This window comes from Nothoprocta perdicaria, unplaced genomic scaffold (assembly GCF_003342845.1).
Source record: "Nothoprocta perdicaria isolate Ctin4 unplaced genomic scaffold, notPer1 scaffold_151, whole genome shotgun sequence".
In the NCBI taxonomy this organism is placed as follows: domain Eukaryota; kingdom Metazoa; phylum Chordata; class Aves; order Tinamiformes; family Tinamidae; genus Nothoprocta; species Nothoprocta perdicaria.
In genome coordinates, this window is record NW_020454661.1 from 72021 (window position 1) to 91406 (window position 19386).

Here is a 19386-nt window from a genome sequence, read left to right on the forward strand (position 1 = left end):
TTGAGAAGAGCATAGTATAAACCTGCCTTTCTTTCTTTAAAGCGTGCTGTCCTTCAGAATGTTCTTCTTCAGAGGAATACTCTTTCCGTATTCACAACACTACTCTTACAGTATCTCCTTATGTCAGTAGCTCGAATCCTTTCTGCTTGTGCATCACCACATTAATAAGGCACACCAGTGATTTTGCTGTGAGTTGTCACAGATAACAATATTACTTCCATTTGAAGTGGTGTTATTTAGCAACGTTTCTGCCTACCACATCTTCCATTTAAGTGCCCAGCCTTGTCAACCTTTGCAGAAATGTTTAGTGTTACGCTGATGGCTTCCTAGTGGCTGAGGTTGTGGTTTTTCTCAGGGCTGTTTTTTCACAGCATGCCTTACCTCCAATAAATAAAAAGATGTTCTTTTGGAATTGCTCTTAATTAGCCTCCATTAATCTTTACCTTAGTGACGTGAAGCAAAGTCACTTTGTAACCCCTGCTTGAGCTTTACCTGCTCCATGTATTTCAAGACAGCATCAGCACACGCTGTGTCTTCAGTAGGATTTTGTATGGAGATACCTCACACTGGGTAAAAACACAGTAAAATATGACCTTGGGAGAGTGTTTTGGTCTTGATGAGCTGATACAACTGAAAAGCACACCATCTTGTCATCCAAACACCACCCACCTGCCTCTGGGCTTCTTTCACTTCATTCCCTTCTTGCCAATCTTTCCGACTCTCTGCATTGGGTTAGTTTCTCTGTTAGGGCCTATAGGGCTGGGAGTGTGTGCAGGAGCCACAGCGAGAGGCACGGCAGGTGTCGCCACCAAGCTAGTAATGGGCCTCGTGTTTTCATCGAGGGATTTTGGATGCCCTGTCTGCTCCTGTAGTATCAGATGAACTTACCAACCCTCATATAATATGGGATATTAATAGGCTCGATCTTCCTTGCACTTCTTTGTAAAACCAGTCTTTCAGGAGTTCTGGTTTCAGATTACTCCCTTCAGTTCAGTGGACAGACACTCGTTAGGTACATGCTTTTAGCCTAGACAAGGTTGTTTTCTGCAGTTACACGAGTTTTTGCTTTCTAATCATTGTTTTACATTTGATTTTTTAAAATATGCCCTTTTTTAAAGCAATTTTATGCATAGCTCTTCTACATAAAATATTCTGAAATTCCTAAAAGAGAAATGTTCAAGATTTTAGCCTGATCCTCAGAGGACATTGCTCCCTTTGATGTCTGATTCAGAATATTAATGAAAGGATAGTACCTCATTTTCTCAAGCTCTCTTCTTATTATCAGTAACAGAGATGTATTTTATTTTCTTGTATTCATGTTTGCATCAGTCCTTTGGGATATATACATGCCATTACATCACTGAATCAGCAAAAGAAATCAAATTATTGTTTGTATTCCAAGAATTCTTTTAAATTGTTTTACTTTACTATTTCTGTCCCTTTAAATATTTAGGTTTAGTGTTCTCACAACTTTGAATTACCATATCCAGCAGGTATTTTACCTTTTACATCACTGATTAAATGAAGAGGCAAATTAATTTAAGTGCTCTGACTGCTCTTGACTGTCAGCAATTTGGGTACTTACTTAAGTGGTTTTAAGTGTATTTTAATTAAAGAGTGTAGTGGTTGCTTCTCATTCAATAATCAGTAAAACATATAGCATTTATTTCCTTTTTTTTTTTGAGTATGATTACTTTTACTACAGTTCAAGAAGTTTTAAAAGCTGCATAATTTCCTCAACCTGAAAGAATTACTAACCACTAATTATACTGAATATAGTCTTTTCTCCCCTCTTTATAATTAGAAAAATGAATCGGCCCTTACGAAGTGTAATGTCTTCACTTGTTTTTAATAAAATATGACTCTAATTATTTCAAAGGATAAGAAAGGCTGCCAATGAAAAGAGGGATCAGTTAGTCAGTGCTAGAGAGGGATCCAGAGTTTGGACACCCATAGGTGCAGCTCTCGAGCTAAATCTTACATGGGCCCAAACAACTTTTTTTATCTTTTATTTTTTTCTTTCACAAATTAAAAACCTATCCTAGAACATCACCCATGAGCTTTTCTAACCTTCTCAAATAGTCCAGAAGCTGCAGCCCATGTCCAAAAGCAACCAAAATACAGGAAGCCACCTCAACCGGTGCTTCCTCTGGCAAAGATCTTTATGACAGTTAAAGCATCACCCTCTCATCTTCTCCAACTACCAGCGTGAGGAGGGACTCTAAATGAGAAGTATATCCAAATGCTAACGCCTGCAGTTATTTTCTCATGCATGCAGTTATTTTCTAGTAATTGAGCTTCAAAAATAAGGAAGACAGGGTGGTGCTGCTGTCGTTTTCCTCAGACTCTGCAAGCAGCTACTCAGGTAGCAGAAAGATCCCAGCTGACTGAAGCCAGGCCCAGGGGTCAGATTGCCTTCATCATCATCATCATCATCCCATCCCAGCCTTTTATCCTTTTCACCCGCAGCATATTCCACTTGTCCAGCTCATCTAAGGGAGTGCCTGTGCCAGGGAGCAGCAGCCGGCACCAAGAAGAGAGAAGGGCAGGGAGGCGAAGAAGAGGAAACACAACTTTGATGCTTCAAATCTTAGCCCAGCAGTCTACACATTTTTTCACTGAAGTGATTTTACCAACATCAGACCATTCTCTATAGATACATACACACAGATACATATACACACACACACATATATATAAAGTACAGGAAAAAAAAAGTCATTTTTTAAAGCTTGGACCGGAGACCCAAGACAATAATAAAAAAATTAGACTCTCACAAGACCTAGGAAGGCAGGTGGCAGTTATGTGCATCGCTCTAATCTTTAGAAAGAGTGAGCCTGTAAAGTTGTGCTTGAATACAGACACCAACACAGCTTCTTTTTCCATGCTTCCTTTCCACATGAGTGCTCTAACCTTTACCTTTGAAATTTAGGTGTCAGGGTTTCCATTTTTACATCATCGTGATACAGCTTGGTACTTTGTACACCTATAAAAGGACAGTTTCCAAGACTGATTACACAGTTCTCTGAGTAAGGAAGTCTGTCTGATCTTTTGCCTGGTCAGTTAAACCTCGAACTGCTTAAGCTTTGCACAACAATTTATAATGCCCTTCTTTTTCTAAAACTTCCCTGGAAATAGAAACTGTGTTGTTATCCACAGCTCTTACAGGCAGGTTAACAAACATAAAGCAAGTTAGAGCCCCACCTAATTGTACACTGCCAGGCACCTGGCTACATAAACACTTCAGAAGCTACAACAGAGCCCTGCAAGAGCCATGGCTGTAAGTGACAATGGGGAAGAGAGGGGGGGGAAGGAAAAAAAAAAGAGTTAAGAAAATTTAAAAATAAAATCAATATTTATTATGAGACATTATAACACATAAGAAAAGTCACTTAAGCAAAAAGTCATTTAAACCATCTCCTATGTTTATGAACTGTATTTAGTTCTTTTACCTCCTGCTTTAATATCAGAATTTGCTACTCTATTTATGTACGCTGTTGAAAATGGGTTAAGGAGTGATTCAAGAATCCATGCAGAAGAGGAGCAGAGCCTTAGCTTGAAAGGAAGACATTCCAGCAGAAGTCAAGAACAGAGACGTCGCTACGACTGAAAATTTACACAAGCCTAAAAACTGAGAACGTAAAAACCCAAAGAAAACACTTAAAATGAAAAACACAGGCCTTCTTCCTTTTACAATATGACATCAAAGTGACACAGGACACCCCAGTGATCACTAGGGAATCGGCCACAGTCCAGTTTTTCCAGTCCGATGAGGTCCATGCTTCGCGGCAGGAGCTGAGCCCCGCGCGGCGCGGGCCGCAGGTACACGCGGTCGAAGCGCAGCTTGCACGTGTACGCCGCCGCCAGGTTGCTGTTGCAGCTCGTGTCCCACGTGTAACGGCAGTGCTTGGGTTTACCCAAAAACTCCCAGATGTCCACAATGCTCTCAGGCAGGCCGCCTAGTTTATTAACCTGAAAGAGAAAGCAAAAAAAACAAAGCAAAAAACAACAAACTCCACACCGCTGAATTCCCAAATACTTCTCAAAGAGAAACACAAAGCCTTCTCTCCCCCACCACTGCCCCTGCAGAACATTCGCTGTGGAAAACAAAGCAGTTTAGAAAGTCTAATTAATTCCTGTAGTACTACCTAAATGAAAACATGCTATAAAATTGCAGCTTTGTACTTTCAAGGTATCGAGGTCAGCGTGGTGTGCTCTAAAACCATGCCATTTCAGTGCATCCGGATGGAGATTCACTACAGAAAATAAATAAATAAATCGGCCTTTTAGTAAATGCACAAATTTCACTTTGAACATCACCAGCCAAAGTGACCTTAAATTTTGAATGTCTCCACGACAGTGGGAATAATTTAAATTTCTAAGATCTCTTTGGAGAAAGCACATACTCTCTTGTTCACTCAACTAGCTTCTCTGAAAAGCAGCGCCCAAGCTGAGCAAATGAAGACCGGACTCTCAAAATACCCTCGAAGGTGAAATCTCATTAATTCTCCCTGCATTTTCTAAGAAACAAACATCACTGACAAAAGCATTTTGTGGTGCACGTGGGAAAAAAAAAAAAAAGATTTTTGTCTCAAAATAATTAGGTTGCTAATTTTTATTTACCTCACTGTCTCTGAGATTTGTATCCCCTCCAAATATAACAGTGGTGGACTCCGATTCCTTCTGCATGTTTTTAAACACCGTTTGCAGTTGCTTGATACGCTCCTTCGAGTGATCTTTAGTGCTTTCTAGATGAGAGGTCATAAGGCAAAGTTCATTGCCGGCCACATTCACCTGTGCATGAAACAAAGCAGCAACATTGCATTCCGCACCAGGACAAGAAGGTTGAAGAGAAAGCAAAGAATGATCACAAAGCGACCTGCTCTGCCAGAACTCTGATTAATATTGGTATTAAATTGGAGCAGAACGGCTCAGGCTTCTAGTTCTCTCTTCTAGCTAACCTCAGAACAGCTAGCAGGCTTCTAGTTCTGCTGTTTGAGGTTTGACAATGAGGTATGGCCAGTAACCCTCTTTAAAGATTCAGATCATTAATATCAAACTTAACTGAGTTCACACATTTGGAGTAAAATTGTTTCTGCTCTCTTGAGACTGCCATTCACTATGGTCAGTCCAACCTTTTGGGGGATGTTTTTCAAAGGCAGACATGCAGCTCTTTAGCACATACTGACTTACATGCACAACCAAAAGGTTCCTCATCATGGATGTTGTTGGAAAAGGCACAATCTCTTGTTTGACTAACTTCACTCTAGAATTCTTCAACATTACAGCAGTGAAATAACCATCTATGTTACCTAAGGAACAGGAGAAGAAAAGGTCTAGGAAAGGTTGTCAGTCTCATCCTAAGGAGCTCACAGTTCTGAATGAGATCTCTTCACTATCATCTGGGAGAATCGTGCTAATCTGGAAGACCTGCAAACTCATTAGTTCAGAGTTTCATAGCAAGGGTGAGAGATTTTTTTTTTTTATCCAAAAGTTTAAGAAACTACTTGGCTAGGACACTTTTTGGCCAATCTCACAATTGGTCTTTCAAAATAAAAAATAATTAAAAAAAAAAAAAAAAGAGAAAACCACTATTCACATGGATATTTTTGCATCAAACTATATCCCGGTATCAAAACAGGAAGTAATTTAATTGTGTCTTTCTTCACTTTACCCTTTTAGCTCCTATGAGCTTTTGACAAGGGAGACCCAATAAAATGGAATTTATTTTCTTTTCTAGTTCCTGTCTCATGAAGTTAGTGTTTATTTCTTACCTGGAATAATTGTGTAATTGCCTGCTCTCTTCTGTAGGTAACACAGGTACGGTGGGATGACCTCCTGTAAAAACACCACATCGGGACTGTATCTGAAATCAGTAAGATAAGGTTTTTAATTAAACTCTGCAAGGTGACAGTATCACCCCTGTTGGCAAACAGAACAGGCTCAGGGATTTCAGATGCACCTTTTCCCTTGTCTTCCCAGTGTAAGCATCTGTTAAAAAACAAACAAACAGACAACCACTGCTCTATTTACTAGCATGTAAACACATTACCATTACTGAGGGGAGCAAACAATGATTATTACTGCCACAGCAATACAAGGTAAGAAGCTGAGAGCTGTGCAGCCATATGCAGGCGAGATGCGCGACTCAAATGGACAGAGAGCAAGCTTTGGAGCAAGCTCTTGCAAGGTCTCTGGCAGACGCCAAGCCCACCTTGTTCCCTTGCAGTAACCTGTCATTTGCTCCCTCCAGTCCCAGCTCTGCCAAGCTCCTGTTTCTTGAAGGGCTGTGAGCAGCAAAGGTTCATGAGGGCAGCAGCCTCAAGAGGGCTCCTTCAGATGTTCTTTTGCAACTGCCCCTTATGCTGCACCCCAAACAAGCAGCTCTAAGCAAGTGAAGGGCAAACCTAAGGACTTTGCTCTACAAGAAAAATTAAATCGCCCCAGTTTAATAAAATCAAATTAAAATTGGTTTAGTTAAGGGCTTTCTACTGGCTTAGCAGGAACTTAACACTTTTTAAATGCAGCTTAATTTACATTGATGAGTTAGTGCATTAAGCTAAAACTATTTCTGTAATTGTTACACTGTTTAGAAATATACATTCATGGAAGGTTTCCAGTGGTGTAACCACAGAAGCTGATAAACGCTGCAGTTTTATTCTCCTCACAGATTCTCCTGCTTTTGCCTTAACCTGCACATTTTCATTTTTGATAGACAAAGAACAGTAATGTCAAAAGAACCACTTCCTCATATACACCACATAACTTCACTCTAGAGGAAGCTATTTGCCTGATTCTAGCAGAATGAGTAAGTTTCTTGGATTTTTATCCCATTCTCACACACAGAAGTATGCTCTTGCTATATGATTGCAATTTGGTATTAGCAACGTTATTCATTCTGAAGAGCATTTTGTAAAATGTAGCCATTGTAAAATATTTAACCTCTGTGATGTGGCAAAGGTTCAGACCTCTCCTGGACAGTACATCAGGTTTTATTCATTTATTTCAGGATTTACACATTTAGGACTGCTGAAGCTAGTGTTGAGATGATTTGGGCACCAACACTTTGTTGGCACCTCGAACTAGGAGACTGCTTTCTCCTTTGAAGGGAGCGGGTACACGACACCCTAGACATGAAAGCACACTTACAACGCCAGGTAAGAACAGACCCCTCTAGCTCGGTCTTGCTGGTTTCCTAAATCGAGGCCATCGATGTTCCAGGTGAGAAGTGAGAAGCTGCTGTCATCTTCTTGCTGCTCTGGGGCTGTGCCATTGACGGCAATATTACTAGTAGTTGCATCTGTTGTCAGGTCAACGCTAAAAAGATATTTTATTTGTTTGTCAACATCATAACAGCAATTCTCCCTTCGATTACATTCCTGACTTTCTTTAGGAAAAAAATGTTTTAGAATCCTTGCAACTTTGAAGTGGTCAACGAAAACCCTTCCAACAAAGAAGCTACTGTAAATTGATCCCTTACTCCAAGAAAGGCACCAGCTGTAACACACACGTCCCAATGGGGCAGAGGCTTCACACTTAAGGTGAGTTACATTAAGGTGCCTTAGGTTAAGTGCCTTATAGACACAAGACAACACATACCATTCCATGTGTGCCCTTCCATGCGAACCATTCCAGCCCGAGTTCATCTCATGGAAACCAGCCTAAGTCAATGGACTCGAGCAATCCAATCTTTTCCCTATTTGAGCCTTTGCAGAGGGGTTCTACACATTAATTTCTCAAAAACTTACCAATACATCAAAAGCAAACAACTGCTGCCAGAACTGGCTTTTGTGTGCCCAACTTGGCTCAGCTTTCCCAAAAAGGCCTCACTGCTCTGCCCGCTGTGGACCCACACGTGCTAACTCACTGCACCACAGAGCTGCTGCCCCCTGTGCTGCCGAGTTATGGGCACCCCTCTAGTCCCTGCTCTGAGACCGTGTTGCTAAAGCGGACCAGGCTCTGTTCTGTTAAACCTGCTAAATTAGAATCTGTTAAAAATTAGAAATTAGAATCTCTTAAATTATAATCTGTTAAAAATTAGAATCAGAATCCGTTAAATTAGAATCCGTTAAAGCACCATCCGATGCAAACCCTCACAGTAAAGGGACAATCCCTAGCAAAACATGTCAACTAGTACAGATGGGACTGGACAAGCTACTTTGGCAAAGCCTTAACAATAGAGTTTTGCTTTTAAGCATCACACACATAAGATTATATATACGCATGCAGATAAGGCCTTGAAGCAAAGCATATTTAGAACTTTTTTCACGCTTGATGTTGCACAAAAAGAAAGTACTACTATGCATAAAGTAAACTGAACAGAAGAAGATGGGCCAAGAAGGGAGGCGGGGAAAGGATACTGAAATAAGTGTTACTTATGGTGTAAGCCTGTGAAATTCCCCTGACGCGGTAACACCCTATATATGAACTTATCTGCACCAGCACCGCTGCTCCTGCTGAGCAAGAGGCCGGGGCTGCTGCCAACGCGCCAAACGCTGCCTTCCCCCCGCAGTTTCGGAGGAGCAGCCGCCGTCCCGCACTCACCAGGCGCCGGGCTCGTCCTCGCGCCGCGGCGCCTCGAAGTAGGCGTTGAGCGCGCCCTGAAACACAGCGCGGGCGCCATGGCGTCCCCGTCCCGTTCGCGTTCCCGTCCCCGTCCCGCGGAGCGGCCCCGTCCCCGGCGCCGCGCGCACCTGCAGCTCCCAGCCGTGCTCGGCCAGGCAGCGCCGCGCCGCCTCCTCCCCGCTGCCCGTGATGGCGGCGAACTGCGAGCAGAGCCCGCGCCGCCGCTTCGCGCGCCCCGCCGCCCGCGCCCCGGCCTCCTGCTCCTCCTGCTCCCCCTCCTCGCCCTCCTGCCCGCGGCCACGCGGCGGCGGCTCCGGGCCGCTCTCCCGCACTGCAGCCTCCTCCATGGCGGAGCGGCGTCACGGCGGAAGCCGCCGCCACGCTCCGCCCCGGCCGCCCCGCTCCGCTCCGCCCCGGCTCGTCCCGTCCCGCTGGCGGTCGCCGCGGGGAGGTGACCCCCGGCGCCATGGGCCCCACGGCGGAGGCGCTGCGCGAGGCCATGCGCTACATGCTGGAGTCGCAGGGCTTCGACCGCGTGCTCCGCAAGGTACCCGCGCCCCACGGCCCCCGCGCGGGCTTCCCGCGCCCCCAGCAAAATGGTTTGGGGGTGCCCTCCCCCCCACGGCGTGATGGGGGACGCGGCCCCAAATGAAGGTGCCGCTCGGGGCCGTTTGGAAGCAGAACGTGCCCGGCGGGCGCGGGGGGGCTGCCAAGAGCAGAACTGCTCGGTGGTCCTTAAGCGGCTCGCTCGGTAAAACCCCGCGGGCCGGCTAAGCTGCACGCGCCGCTTCGCGTTTCTCTTGTGGTATTTTATCCTCTCATCATCATTTAAACACAAGGGGGAAAAAAAGCAGCTCAGAAAAGCAGCAGCTCAGGCCTCTCCCTGCCGCAGGCCGGGGGCAGAAGCTCTGCTGGGTGCCAGACCCCGGGGAAGGTCCCGGTGAAGGGACCCGCGGGCGATGCTGCCCCGAGGCCGTCGCCAGTGACCCTGGGCACCCGCTTCCTGAGCCCCCGAGCCTTCAGACCTCGTCCAAAGCCCGGAGCTGCGCCTGGCTTAACCCAGGGGTCACAGTCACGCGGGCTCGCACAGGGCGGCCTTGGGAGCCTCTTCCGCTCCGGCTGTGCGCGGTGGTGCTGGGAGCCGAAGGAAGATGAGCCGTGTGGGAGGACGGGGCAGGCAGGCACCACCGGCCCTTGCAAAAAAATGGGGCAAAATCGGGATAAATTTGGGCCTGCCAGAAAGGGATGCTAGCTGGCCCTGAGCTCTTACACCACCTTATAAATAAGCGGTAGTGAAGCTAAGGTTTTAGGATTAAGGAGAATAAATCAATCCTTCTGATATAGCATGGAAACTAGGGGAAAAAAAAAAAGAGTAAAAAAGGAGTAGAAATTGTAATAAATATCATGCCCACATTTCCCGTGTCAGTTTATAAAGTTACTTCAAAGTACTAGTTGTAGGGCTGAATATATACATGTATTTATCCCACTTTTGCACCTATAGTGCTCCTCACTGAGGAAACTCGAGCAGAACATTTTAGCTACTGAAATGCAATGAGAAAACTAGGAGCTAGGTCTCAGAAAAACTAGTTCCTCGGGTTGCGTGCACAGGAAGGCCTGGGAGCAGAGGAGTACTGTAGTTTTGTCACCCTATGAGCCGTGATAAAGGTGTAACACAAGTTACAGTGCTGCAACATACCGTGTAGAAAACATTGGATACCTCTACCAAGACACATGAATTTCTGCACAGAGAGGTCAGTCTATTCAGCACTTCCAGTGTTCATTTGAAAATACTGATTTTTTTCAACGTGTAGATTAGGTTGCTCTAGTAGTAAGGTTAATGGACTCGTGTCAGTCTTTATTTTCATTTGTGAGCTGACACACCTTTTTAACTCAGTATGCACAGGCCATCAAAACACTTCAGTGTTCCAGATTAAAGCAAGAGGCAAAGTCATGAAGAACTCCATCTATGCAGCTCCTGAAAGCTTAGCAAGTATTAGTTTTTGTTCAGCTGTCAGTGTGAATATTTATCTGTACCAGAATTAACTTTTATTTTTTTCCTAAGGCAAGAACCTTAAGCTCAAAGTTTACAGATATATCTAACGTGGCAGCTGAACTTTTTATGTTTAAAGTCTCGAAGTTTTCCTCAGAATCGGACGAGGTTCCCTTGGGGCTCGGTGCCGCGCAGCCCGCGGGGCCGCGCGCGGGTGCTCAGCGTCTCTCCCGGCTCCACAGATGCGGCTGGTCTCGGCGGCGCCGGGCAAGGTGGTGTGCGAGCTGAAGGTGGAGGAGGAGCACGCCAACCGGGGCGGCACGCTGCACGGCGGCCTCACCGCCACCCTCGTGGACGTGGTGTCCACTGCCGCGCTGCTCTACACGGAACGAGCAGCGCCCGGCGTCAGCGTGGACATGAACATCACGTAGGTACCACCGCGCGGCTGCAGCACAACAGCTCTCCTTCCCCTAGCAAGCTGCCGAGGCCAGGGATGTGTCTTTCTACGCAGAAGAACCTGCGTGAGAAGATTCTCTTTTTTTTGGTTTCAGAAGACTTGTTTCGGTAAATTAAGGGGAGGCTGTACTTGAGGATACTGCCTGTTGTGTGGAAAAGTGAGTCGGGCTTGTTTTCAGTTTGCCCCTGCTTTGGGAGGCAGCAGCCCTTCGTCCACAGGATGCCCAAGGGGTGTTGAGGGGTGGTGGCTCACCCAGGGGCCTCAGCTTCGCTCTTCACACGTGAAGGTTCTTCAGAGAGTATCCTCAAGGTCTAAGACCTAGGGTAAGGGGCTTTCTTTTTAGTGTTAGTCCATAAAATATTAAACCAGGAAACATTTTAGCTCCATTGTATGATGCAATGGGATAAATCAAAGACGGGTTCGGAACTGCTCACTCGAGAAAGACTTTTTTAGTGTACTTATTTAAAGCTAGCTTTTATATATTGAGAACAATTCAGTAATATATTCTAAAGCCCTTTTTTTCTTAAACTTGTTCCAAAGTCTTCTTTGATCATACTATTACAGCTTCTATTACAGCTTGTCAGCTTTGCTTGATAACTCTTAATGAAGAGATTATGACTGTTTGGAACAAAAGTAATCCTACTTGAAAAAAAATCTGGAAAAGAATCCCACATCAAAACAGACTGAAAAAAGAAAAAAGAAAGAAAAGAAAAATCCCACAAGCTCTGAAAGCATGAGTGAGAAAGAGATCTGTGCATCTGTACCAAGTTCTTATTCACTCTCAGAGTATCTGATCAAGCTTTCTTCTACTACTGTGAGGATGACAAAATTACTTGAAATGAAACCCCGGAGTTCTGATATAGTTACACTCCCACCCTCAAGTACATAAGGGCTGAAATCCTTAGGATTGCTCCCTCTGGAGGCACTGCAGAATGATGCCGAGCAGCGTCACCTTCAGGAAACACCAACTGCAGCAAGGTCAAAAGCTCTGTTCAACCCCCAACCACTCCTGCTTTCCAAGAACGAGCGATACTGGATATCAAATATTACTAGAGTACATTTTATTTTTCCTTCTGGGGAAGAAAGCTTTTTAAAAAGTTGTCACAGGAAAGCTATTTCAGTAATGCAAAGAACAGAGACACTGATTTTTTTTTAAATTTTTAATCTCAATTCAAGAGGATCAGCAGTGGGTTCTGAGAATGGACAGGGGCTGAAATCCCACCCACTAATGGGGTGATGCTGCCCTGGCCTTGGGCTTGACTGACATGCTTTGGAAATGGGCTGGCTGAGGAAGCTTATCTCAAAAAGAGATAATTCTGCCCTCCTGCATAACTGCAGCACTTAAATATTGCTGCCTTACCTCAGATCATGGCTGGATCACACTCATCCCGATTCTCTCCAGACTTTGGGGGGGAATTTCTTCCCATTCCCTGGAGAGGGTATATTTTAGAAGCATACTCACCCACTCATGTAAATAAAAAGTTACCCAATGAGTGAAAACCAAGTTACATCAGGAAAGCTTGCAGGCCTCCCAAATCTCCATGACTTCCCTAAGACAACTGCAAGAGAAACAAAAATGAGTTAATCTGTTGTTGGCTTCTGGAAAAGAAATGACCACCTGCAGCTTTTGTTCCAGAGACATTTTGCAACTAAACCAGCCAGACTGGTTTAGAAGGGCTGTAGGGAGTCATCATGTGGGGAGCCCTGGAATGAGACTTGAGCAGGATCTGTAAGTCTTCGATACCTAAATGTTTCTGCTCCAAAACGGACCTTTATCAGAACAAAGCAATGATTCCTTCTCCACTACTGTGCTCCAAGTCCCTGCTAGCTCCTACAGCAAGTAGTAGGAGGTTTAGTTTAGTAGGAAGTTTGGCAATTAGTTGGGGTTTGAAATCAGGCAATTAGAGATGTATGTTTATTATGCAGTTTTTCTAGTTCCTTTCATGTTTACCTGACATTTGTGGATTATTCTTGGAATTGTGCTCTGTATAGAATCTTACTTTTTCATTTTGTTTTCCATTTAAGATACACCACTGCTGCTAAGATTGGAGAAGAGGTGCTGATTACAGCCCAGGTTCTGAAGCAAGGAAGAAATATGGCATTTGCCAGCGTGGATTTAACAAACAAGGCAACAGGGAAGTTAATAGCACAAGGCAGACATACAAAGTATCTTAATTAATACAAGAAGGTAATTTAAAAAAATAATAATGTTGGATGTAAGAATCCCCTATGGAGTGATTTTCTCATGTGTGCACTAAGATGGATCATTAGCATAAGATGCTGATACCCTAATGAACGTAAGCCTGTACTACCATGAAAATTGCTACAAGGCTGGAATTAGCATCTCCTTTGGCAGGAACAACAGAAAGTGTTAGGATGAGATACATGTAAATTTTTTGTTCCAGATGCCAGAAGGATAAAGCCTTTGGACCAGCAAATAGCTTACCAGCACGACAGTGTTAGCTTGGTGGGTGAATAAGCAGCTCTCTCTCCTGGTTTGTCACCAACACAAACACTGTGTTTGCATATAAAGCACTTGCTCTTTAGGACAGTAGCAAAAGGTTTTTACAGATGTTGTTTGAAACTGCATTTGGAAGTGGAAAGTAGGCTAAATACAAAGGGTAATTCACTGATGCTGTAACAGATAAGTACTCAATAAAACTTTTGTAAACTCTTTAAAGACTAGTGAGAGTAATTCTGGGATTTCTGCATTGAGTAAAAGCCCTCCGGCATGGAGTTACTGGAGAAGTGTGCTGTAGATGGTTTGGCTCACTAATTTCAACATTATCACCCTGTGATTCCTATATGGGACAAAATAGGTACAACATCAGTGGTTTTTAAGTTCTACCTAAATTTATGGTTATAGTTCTTTAAAAATCATCAGGTCGAACTCCAAGCTGAGTCTATCTAGTAAGTCTCAGATCAGACTTTGGCTGAAAATTGCCTGCCCGCTGTTGAATTATGTAGGCAGATATTCATCAGCTGAAGACCTGTCTCCTCATGCTCTGCTGTGGGCAGGTTTAATAACATTCTTTACACGGATGACAAATGATCCTTGGCAGGGCGATCGCACAGTATGGAAACAACACCCGTGGTACGGACACCGTGTTCTCTACACCAGGACCTTTGTTTTTCTCCTCTAGAAAGCTTGGAAGGAGTTGAATACACACAGTAGAACGCATGCAGAACTCCTCCAGAGATCTGAGTTGTGATCACATGTGTGTGTAGTTTGGGTTTTTTTTGCTATTTGCAAAACCATTTGCAAACTATTTGCTGTGAATCAGCTTTGCTGGGTGACAGTGAGCTGCCCTGCAAGCCAATTATCAACAGAGTGGTGAACACATTTAGTATCCGAAGTCCTTCTAAGATGACTTTAAAACAAGCAGGATTGGCTCCTGTAACTTAACCCTCAATGGCAGCTTTCCACTCGAGTCCAGTCAGCTCGAGTCCAGTCAGCTCAGGCATTTACCTTTGCTGCAAGTCTATGACCCAGTCCCAATGGAAGCTTTTTCTGGGGGGCTCCAAAGTGTCCTGGCTCACACCCCTGCGGCTAATGGAACTCGCAAGGGTGCCAGGCTGGTATTGAGAACAAGCTTCCCCTCTCCATATTTGCTCTCGTGCTCAGAACCACCTCTGAATCCCCTTTATAGAAACATGATGTTCTCTAACACAAACCAAGACAACATTTACCTCAGCTCCAGATTTATCTTTTTCCCTTTCTTCCCCAGAACTCTATGCTTCACCAGATCAAGTTGTTTCTCCCCTTAGAGCATCCTCTTCCCGGAGATCAGCTGTGAGCCTTGAACATCCCCAGCTCCTCTGAAATTACAGGGGAGAGGATCAAATTGAGAGCAGATCCATCACTGTGCAGATGAGCCCTTTGATTTAGCAATTGCAGTTCTGTCTTCCCGTTAGCGTATTCTGGTACCACCAGTTGTCATTCACTCTCCTGCTCCTGATTCTCACCTCTATTTTCCCCTCCTTTTCTCTCAAATTTCCACAGGTTACCCACATTGTAAGAGTACAAGAGGTCAAAGATACAGAAGTGAGGAATAGCCCCACTCTCCCTCCCCACTAATATAACCCCATGCATCACTGAAGCACAGGAGTGATTTTGACTGCTGTCTGAAATAAAGGGCAGGCAGCGACAACGAACAAGCTGCTGAACTTCAAGTGCTCAAAGACTGAGAGCTCTCTGTGCACCGGGGCCACCCCACTGCTGCGTAACTGCCCCAGGGCAGCTGTCCTTGGGCGTCCGCACCAGGAGCTGCCTGCTGCAGGATGCCACCAGGTCTCATGCCATCACCCAGCATTCATCAGCAGACCTAATTACCACCAAAAAGTGTCCAGACTAATAAGGAACAGCAAATCTCAACACATGAACAGCAGTGTCCTCCCGCTCTGGTTCAGGTTGGGAAAGGACTGTGGCAGTTGACGGGTGAGGAGGAAAACCTTCCTAGAGGAGCAAGTGAGCTCCCTTCTCCCCGTAACACGGGATTTCAGAGCTGCCCAATTAATAGATAATTGGTATTAATATTAGTATATGGGCCAGTTATTTTAAAAGCAGTTGATTAAACTGAGTATTTCAAGACATCCATGTTTGTTTGCAGCACCTCTCTGATCTCATCATTTATTTCCCAGCTTAACATCGGCTTGGGAACCTTCTCAGAAAGGCCTGTCACCCCAGGGCTTGGGTATGCTTGGGTGTACGCTGTCTAGCGCCAGGCAGTATTGGGAAGTTTTCTTTGCTGATTCCAGCCTAATCTCCCTATTGAAAGAAAAATAGTATCTTATTTCAGTTATATTTGAAGGAAAACAACAGAGAAAATATTTGCGTAATAAGGACAGAAAGCACGTGGTTCCCCTTGACATCAGCACAAGCACTTCCTTTGGGGTGACTGGGTTCCAGCAGTGTAGATTTAGGCTTAATTCCTTACAAACAAGATAAAAATAGAGATCATCCTATGATGCTTATTGGTGTATGAAATACATTCATCCTTGACTGCTGCAAACGATGGGCCAGTCCCTCCCCAGCCATACTTTTCCAGTAACGTACTAAACATCAACGCCACACTGAGATCCGTAGCTGTCTTTATGCAGGGCGAATGTTTTCTGTCCATGAATCTCTAGCACTCAGTGGAACCGCCCACCCCAGCAGCGAGCACGCCTGCAGCCAGCCCTGCACGCAGCCCTCTGCTCAGCTCAGACTGCGGGTGCTGCACTGAGCAGTGGCTCTGCGCTGCGCTGCTCCACCGGCGGGGTCCGAGCCGCTCCCGGGGCACCTGGAAGAACTCCCAGACACGCTGCATCACTACGGAGTTTCACACGTTTTCTACCATGCACAGAAACTGCCTATTCAGGGAAAACAAAAAGAAAACTTAGAATCATAGATTCCTTAAGGTTGGAAGGGACCTCCAGAGATCTTCTAGATTAACTCCCCTGCTCACGTAGGGTCACCAACAGCTCGGGGCACAGGGCGGCATCCAGGCAGGTTTGGAAGACCTCCGGAGAAGGAGACTCCACAACCTCCCTGGGCAGCCTGTGCCAGGGCTCTGTCACCCTCACTGCCAAGAAATTTTTCCTTAAACTCCTGTGGAACTTTTGGTGCCTCAGCTTGTGGCCATTTCCTCTAGTCCTGTCGCTGGCCACGACTGATAACGAAACACCCATACTTCTCCTACCGCATTCTCTGTGGGCGGGGAGAAGGGCACCCTGACCCTGTTTTGTTGGGATGCTGTTCCCCAAGGCTCTACCCTTGGGCTGCACAACCACAGGATGACTCAGGAGCTTTGACAGCTTCTGTTTAAGCAAAGCAGCAGCTGCCTAGAAAGCTATTTTCCAAGACAACACAGGAAAGCAGCTTGCAAAGCATGTGCTCTAGGCCCAGGGTGGGTCTAGCAAACTGTAACCATTCCAATTATGGGACCTTTCCATACATAAAGGCATTTCCAGCAGAACAGCTAGGTCACACATACGTGCAGCTATGCCAAGCACTCTGGTCAGCCATGCAAAAGAGCAATTGCGCTGGCGTGGTGACTTTGGCTTGCTTCAGTTGGCCTGGAAAGTCAATGCCTCCTTGCAGAGCATCAGTGCTGTAATGGCAGCCTTACAGATTACCAGCCAAGGGGCAGAAATGGCAAGACAGGAGCCACTGCTGCAGAACCGCGCTTTTCTTCTTGGTATTTCCCACAGCAGAAGCCATCTGCTATTTCAAGTGCACAAGAAGGCTGCAAGAAGGAAGAGTTAAACACCAAGCAAACACAAAGCAGCCAGCTCTTAGATACTGCAGCAGGGGAAGAGCTGAGGGCCCCAGCTTCTAGTGAAGGGCCTCCAACACCCTGCGCATTTTCACTCATAATCACATCGAAATCCTTCAACATCCACATACTGAATAAGCATGGAAGATGTCTACAAGCTGTGGCCATATTCTCCCCAAACTGCATAGCATCATATAGCATAAGTGCAAGATCAGACCTGTACCAAGGGAGGTCATTTTAGCTATTTTTATGATTTGGAAAAGCATGGTTTGCAAATAAACATTACTAGAATAAAAAAAAAAAAAAAAACCCACACCTGCTCCACAAAAACATTCCTAAAACTAGCCTCAAGCCCCCAGGAAAACCAAGGGTGCTGGTTAATCCTCTACCCTTTGCTCCTTACTTCATTCCAGAAAACTTCCCTGGAATCTGTCAGCTTTTAAAGCTCCTTATCCTCCTACTTCCACAGCTACAAAGCTGAAAACAGAAGGAGAATTTCCAGGCCAATTAAAAAGAAAGGCATCAGCAATTAAACAAACCTCAGCCCACATATCTATCTGTTTACTACACATAAGTATAGTCTAGTAATCCTTCACTTGGGCAACCTGGGTGCTATTGCCAGGCACCTCTACACAACCTGAATCACCCTGTACAGTGCATTGGAACAACCTCGCATTTGAAGGGTGAAAACTGCAGCGAGCACCTGCGGTGCCCAGAGCCTGCAGAGAGGCGCCACTAACTGCGAGCTGCCTCGCGACTCGGCACGCGACACGCCACCCTGCAGGGAAGCAGCCGGGCGCGCGGTGACAGGCATGGGTACCCAGGCAAGGAGGCACCTAAAATTTCTTGAGCTGATGCAAAAATGCGCTATGCCTCACTGAAACATGCTAGCAAGAACAGGATGCTCTTGGAAAGATGTAACACGCTGCACGTGTCCGCCTGCGCAGTGCACTGCGCCCCTGAACGCCACTAAGTGCAGCTAATAAATGCAGATCCTAATACACTGAAGCCCAGTGTAAGCTTAGCTGCCAACTCAAGGAGCAGTCCAAAGGGGACACAAACTGCACAGGAAGAGTCTCCTTGGCACTACGGGGCTGCCCGTGCTCTTGCAACTCTGCCACTTACTCTGCATTTATCCATTCACTGCAGCATGAAAGCAGTGCAAGAAAAAGGCCTTTCACAAAGGTTCTTACTACCTCTGTATAGGGGGAAGACTAAGACCTGGCTTTTAGATTTCAAAAATAAAAATCAAGTCTTCTGAATATTTGGTTTCTTAAAAAACAAATCTAGAAAATTAAAACAAAGGACTACAAGCTTTGTTTCCAAAGGGCTTTATATTTGCCACCTGCAGCAGAACTACGTAGCTTGAGCCAAGATATTCAGCATTCAAACTGCTTCTAGTCTGAGCAACAGAAATGCTAAGCCATTCAAATATACGTCTAGTGCCTGACATCTATTACTTAATACTGCAGTTACTGTATAAAGCACAGCTTTGGAGCAGGAACTTGTGCTGTTTCTAGGATAGGTGTGCACACTGTCCTAAAGGTGAAGCCCATCAACTGCCAAGCCGCTACAAAGCTGCGGCTCCTTTCCATGGGGCACTGTGGGACGGTGTCGAGCCTCCTCCCGTGGGGCACTTGCAGCAAGTGACGCACTATGGAAGCGGCTTGAAAAGCTGAGGAGAGCCTCTGCAGGCAGGTAGAGGCCCCGAGGTTTAACACAGTCCTGCTTCTCTCTAGAAGCACGAGCCATTCTCCTCCAGCCTGCTGCTGCCACCACCTTCCTTCCTGCCCCGAGGGCAGGTGACAAATCTGCAAGCAAGAATCCGGCAGGACTCCCGCAGGCCGGTGACCTACTGAGCTTGTTCAAGGCGTCAACTAGAAGCTCTGCTGAGGGAGAGAAGGACAATTTCAAATTACACTTTTTTCTTCTTTGTACGGCCTCCCTGTTTGAGTGGAGAGAGAAGCACCAAGTGGTTTAAGAGCAAACTCCTGGACGTCCCAGCTCCAAAGCCTGCTGCTTTTGGTCTTTTTGATCCCCTAAACAATACAGACGTTTACCAACTTCATCTGGCAGCACAACAGAAGCACCACATCTATCAGCTCTGTAGAACAGCC

General features: G+C 45.5%; 2 protein-coding genes across 2 annotated transcripts; one reads left to right on the forward strand and one right to left on the reverse strand.

Moving 5' to 3' along the window:
- Positions 1–3380: 3380 nt before the first annotated feature.
- TDP2 (tyrosyl-DNA phosphodiesterase 2) lies at positions 3381–8912 on the reverse strand. The gene is made up of 7 exons (XM_026034896.1): positions 8820–8912; positions 8545–8765; positions 7150–7317; positions 5775–5866; positions 5194–5312; positions 4624–4794; positions 3381–3972 (listed from the first exon to the last, which is right to left on the reverse strand). Exons 1-7 carry the CDS (start codon positions 8910–8912, stop codon positions 3691–3693), a joined length of 1146 nt encoding a protein of 381 aa, XP_025890681.1. The 3' UTR covers positions 3381–3690.
- Positions 8913–9004: 92 nt separating this feature from the next.
- Positions 9005–13674, forward strand: ACOT13 (acyl-CoA thioesterase 13). The gene is made up of 3 exons (XM_026034908.1): positions 9005–9112; positions 10798–10982; positions 13038–13674. Exons 1-3 carry the CDS (start codon positions 9032–9034, stop codon positions 13189–13191), a joined length of 420 nt encoding a protein of 139 aa, XP_025890693.1. The 5' UTR covers positions 9005–9031; the 3' UTR covers positions 13192–13674.
- Positions 13675–19386: the final 5712 nt, after the last annotated feature.

What these genes read in the sequence shown, in the direction of transcription:
- TDP2 (XM_026034896.1), bottom strand. Translation starts at nt 8,912, where the DNA reads ATGGAGGAGGCTGCAGTGCGGGAGAGCGGCCCGGAGCCGCCGCCGCGT. An exon ending in GTCTGTTCTTACCTGGCGTT is followed by an intron (nt 5,867 to 7,149) that starts GTAAGTGTGCTT and finishes TACTGATTTCAG; the next exon opens with ATACAGTCCCGATGTGGTGT. An exon ending in CAATTACACAATTATTCCAG is followed by an intron (nt 5,313 to 5,774) that starts GTAAGAAATAAA and finishes CCTGTTCCTTAG; the next exon opens with GTAACATAGATGGTTATTTC.
- ACOT13 (XM_026034908.1), top strand. Translation starts at nt 9,032, where the DNA reads ATGGGCCCCACGGCGGAGGCGCTGCGCGAGGCCATGCGCTACATGCTG. An exon ending in TCGACCGCGTGCTCCGCAAG is followed by an intron (nt 9,113 to 10,797) that starts GTACCCGCGCCC and finishes CCGGCTCCACAG; the next exon opens with ATGCGGCTGGTCTCGGCGGC. An exon ending in AGCGTGGACATGAACATCAC is followed by an intron (nt 10,983 to 13,037) that starts GTAGGTACCACC and finishes TTTCCATTTAAG; the next exon opens with ATACACCACTGCTGCTAAGA.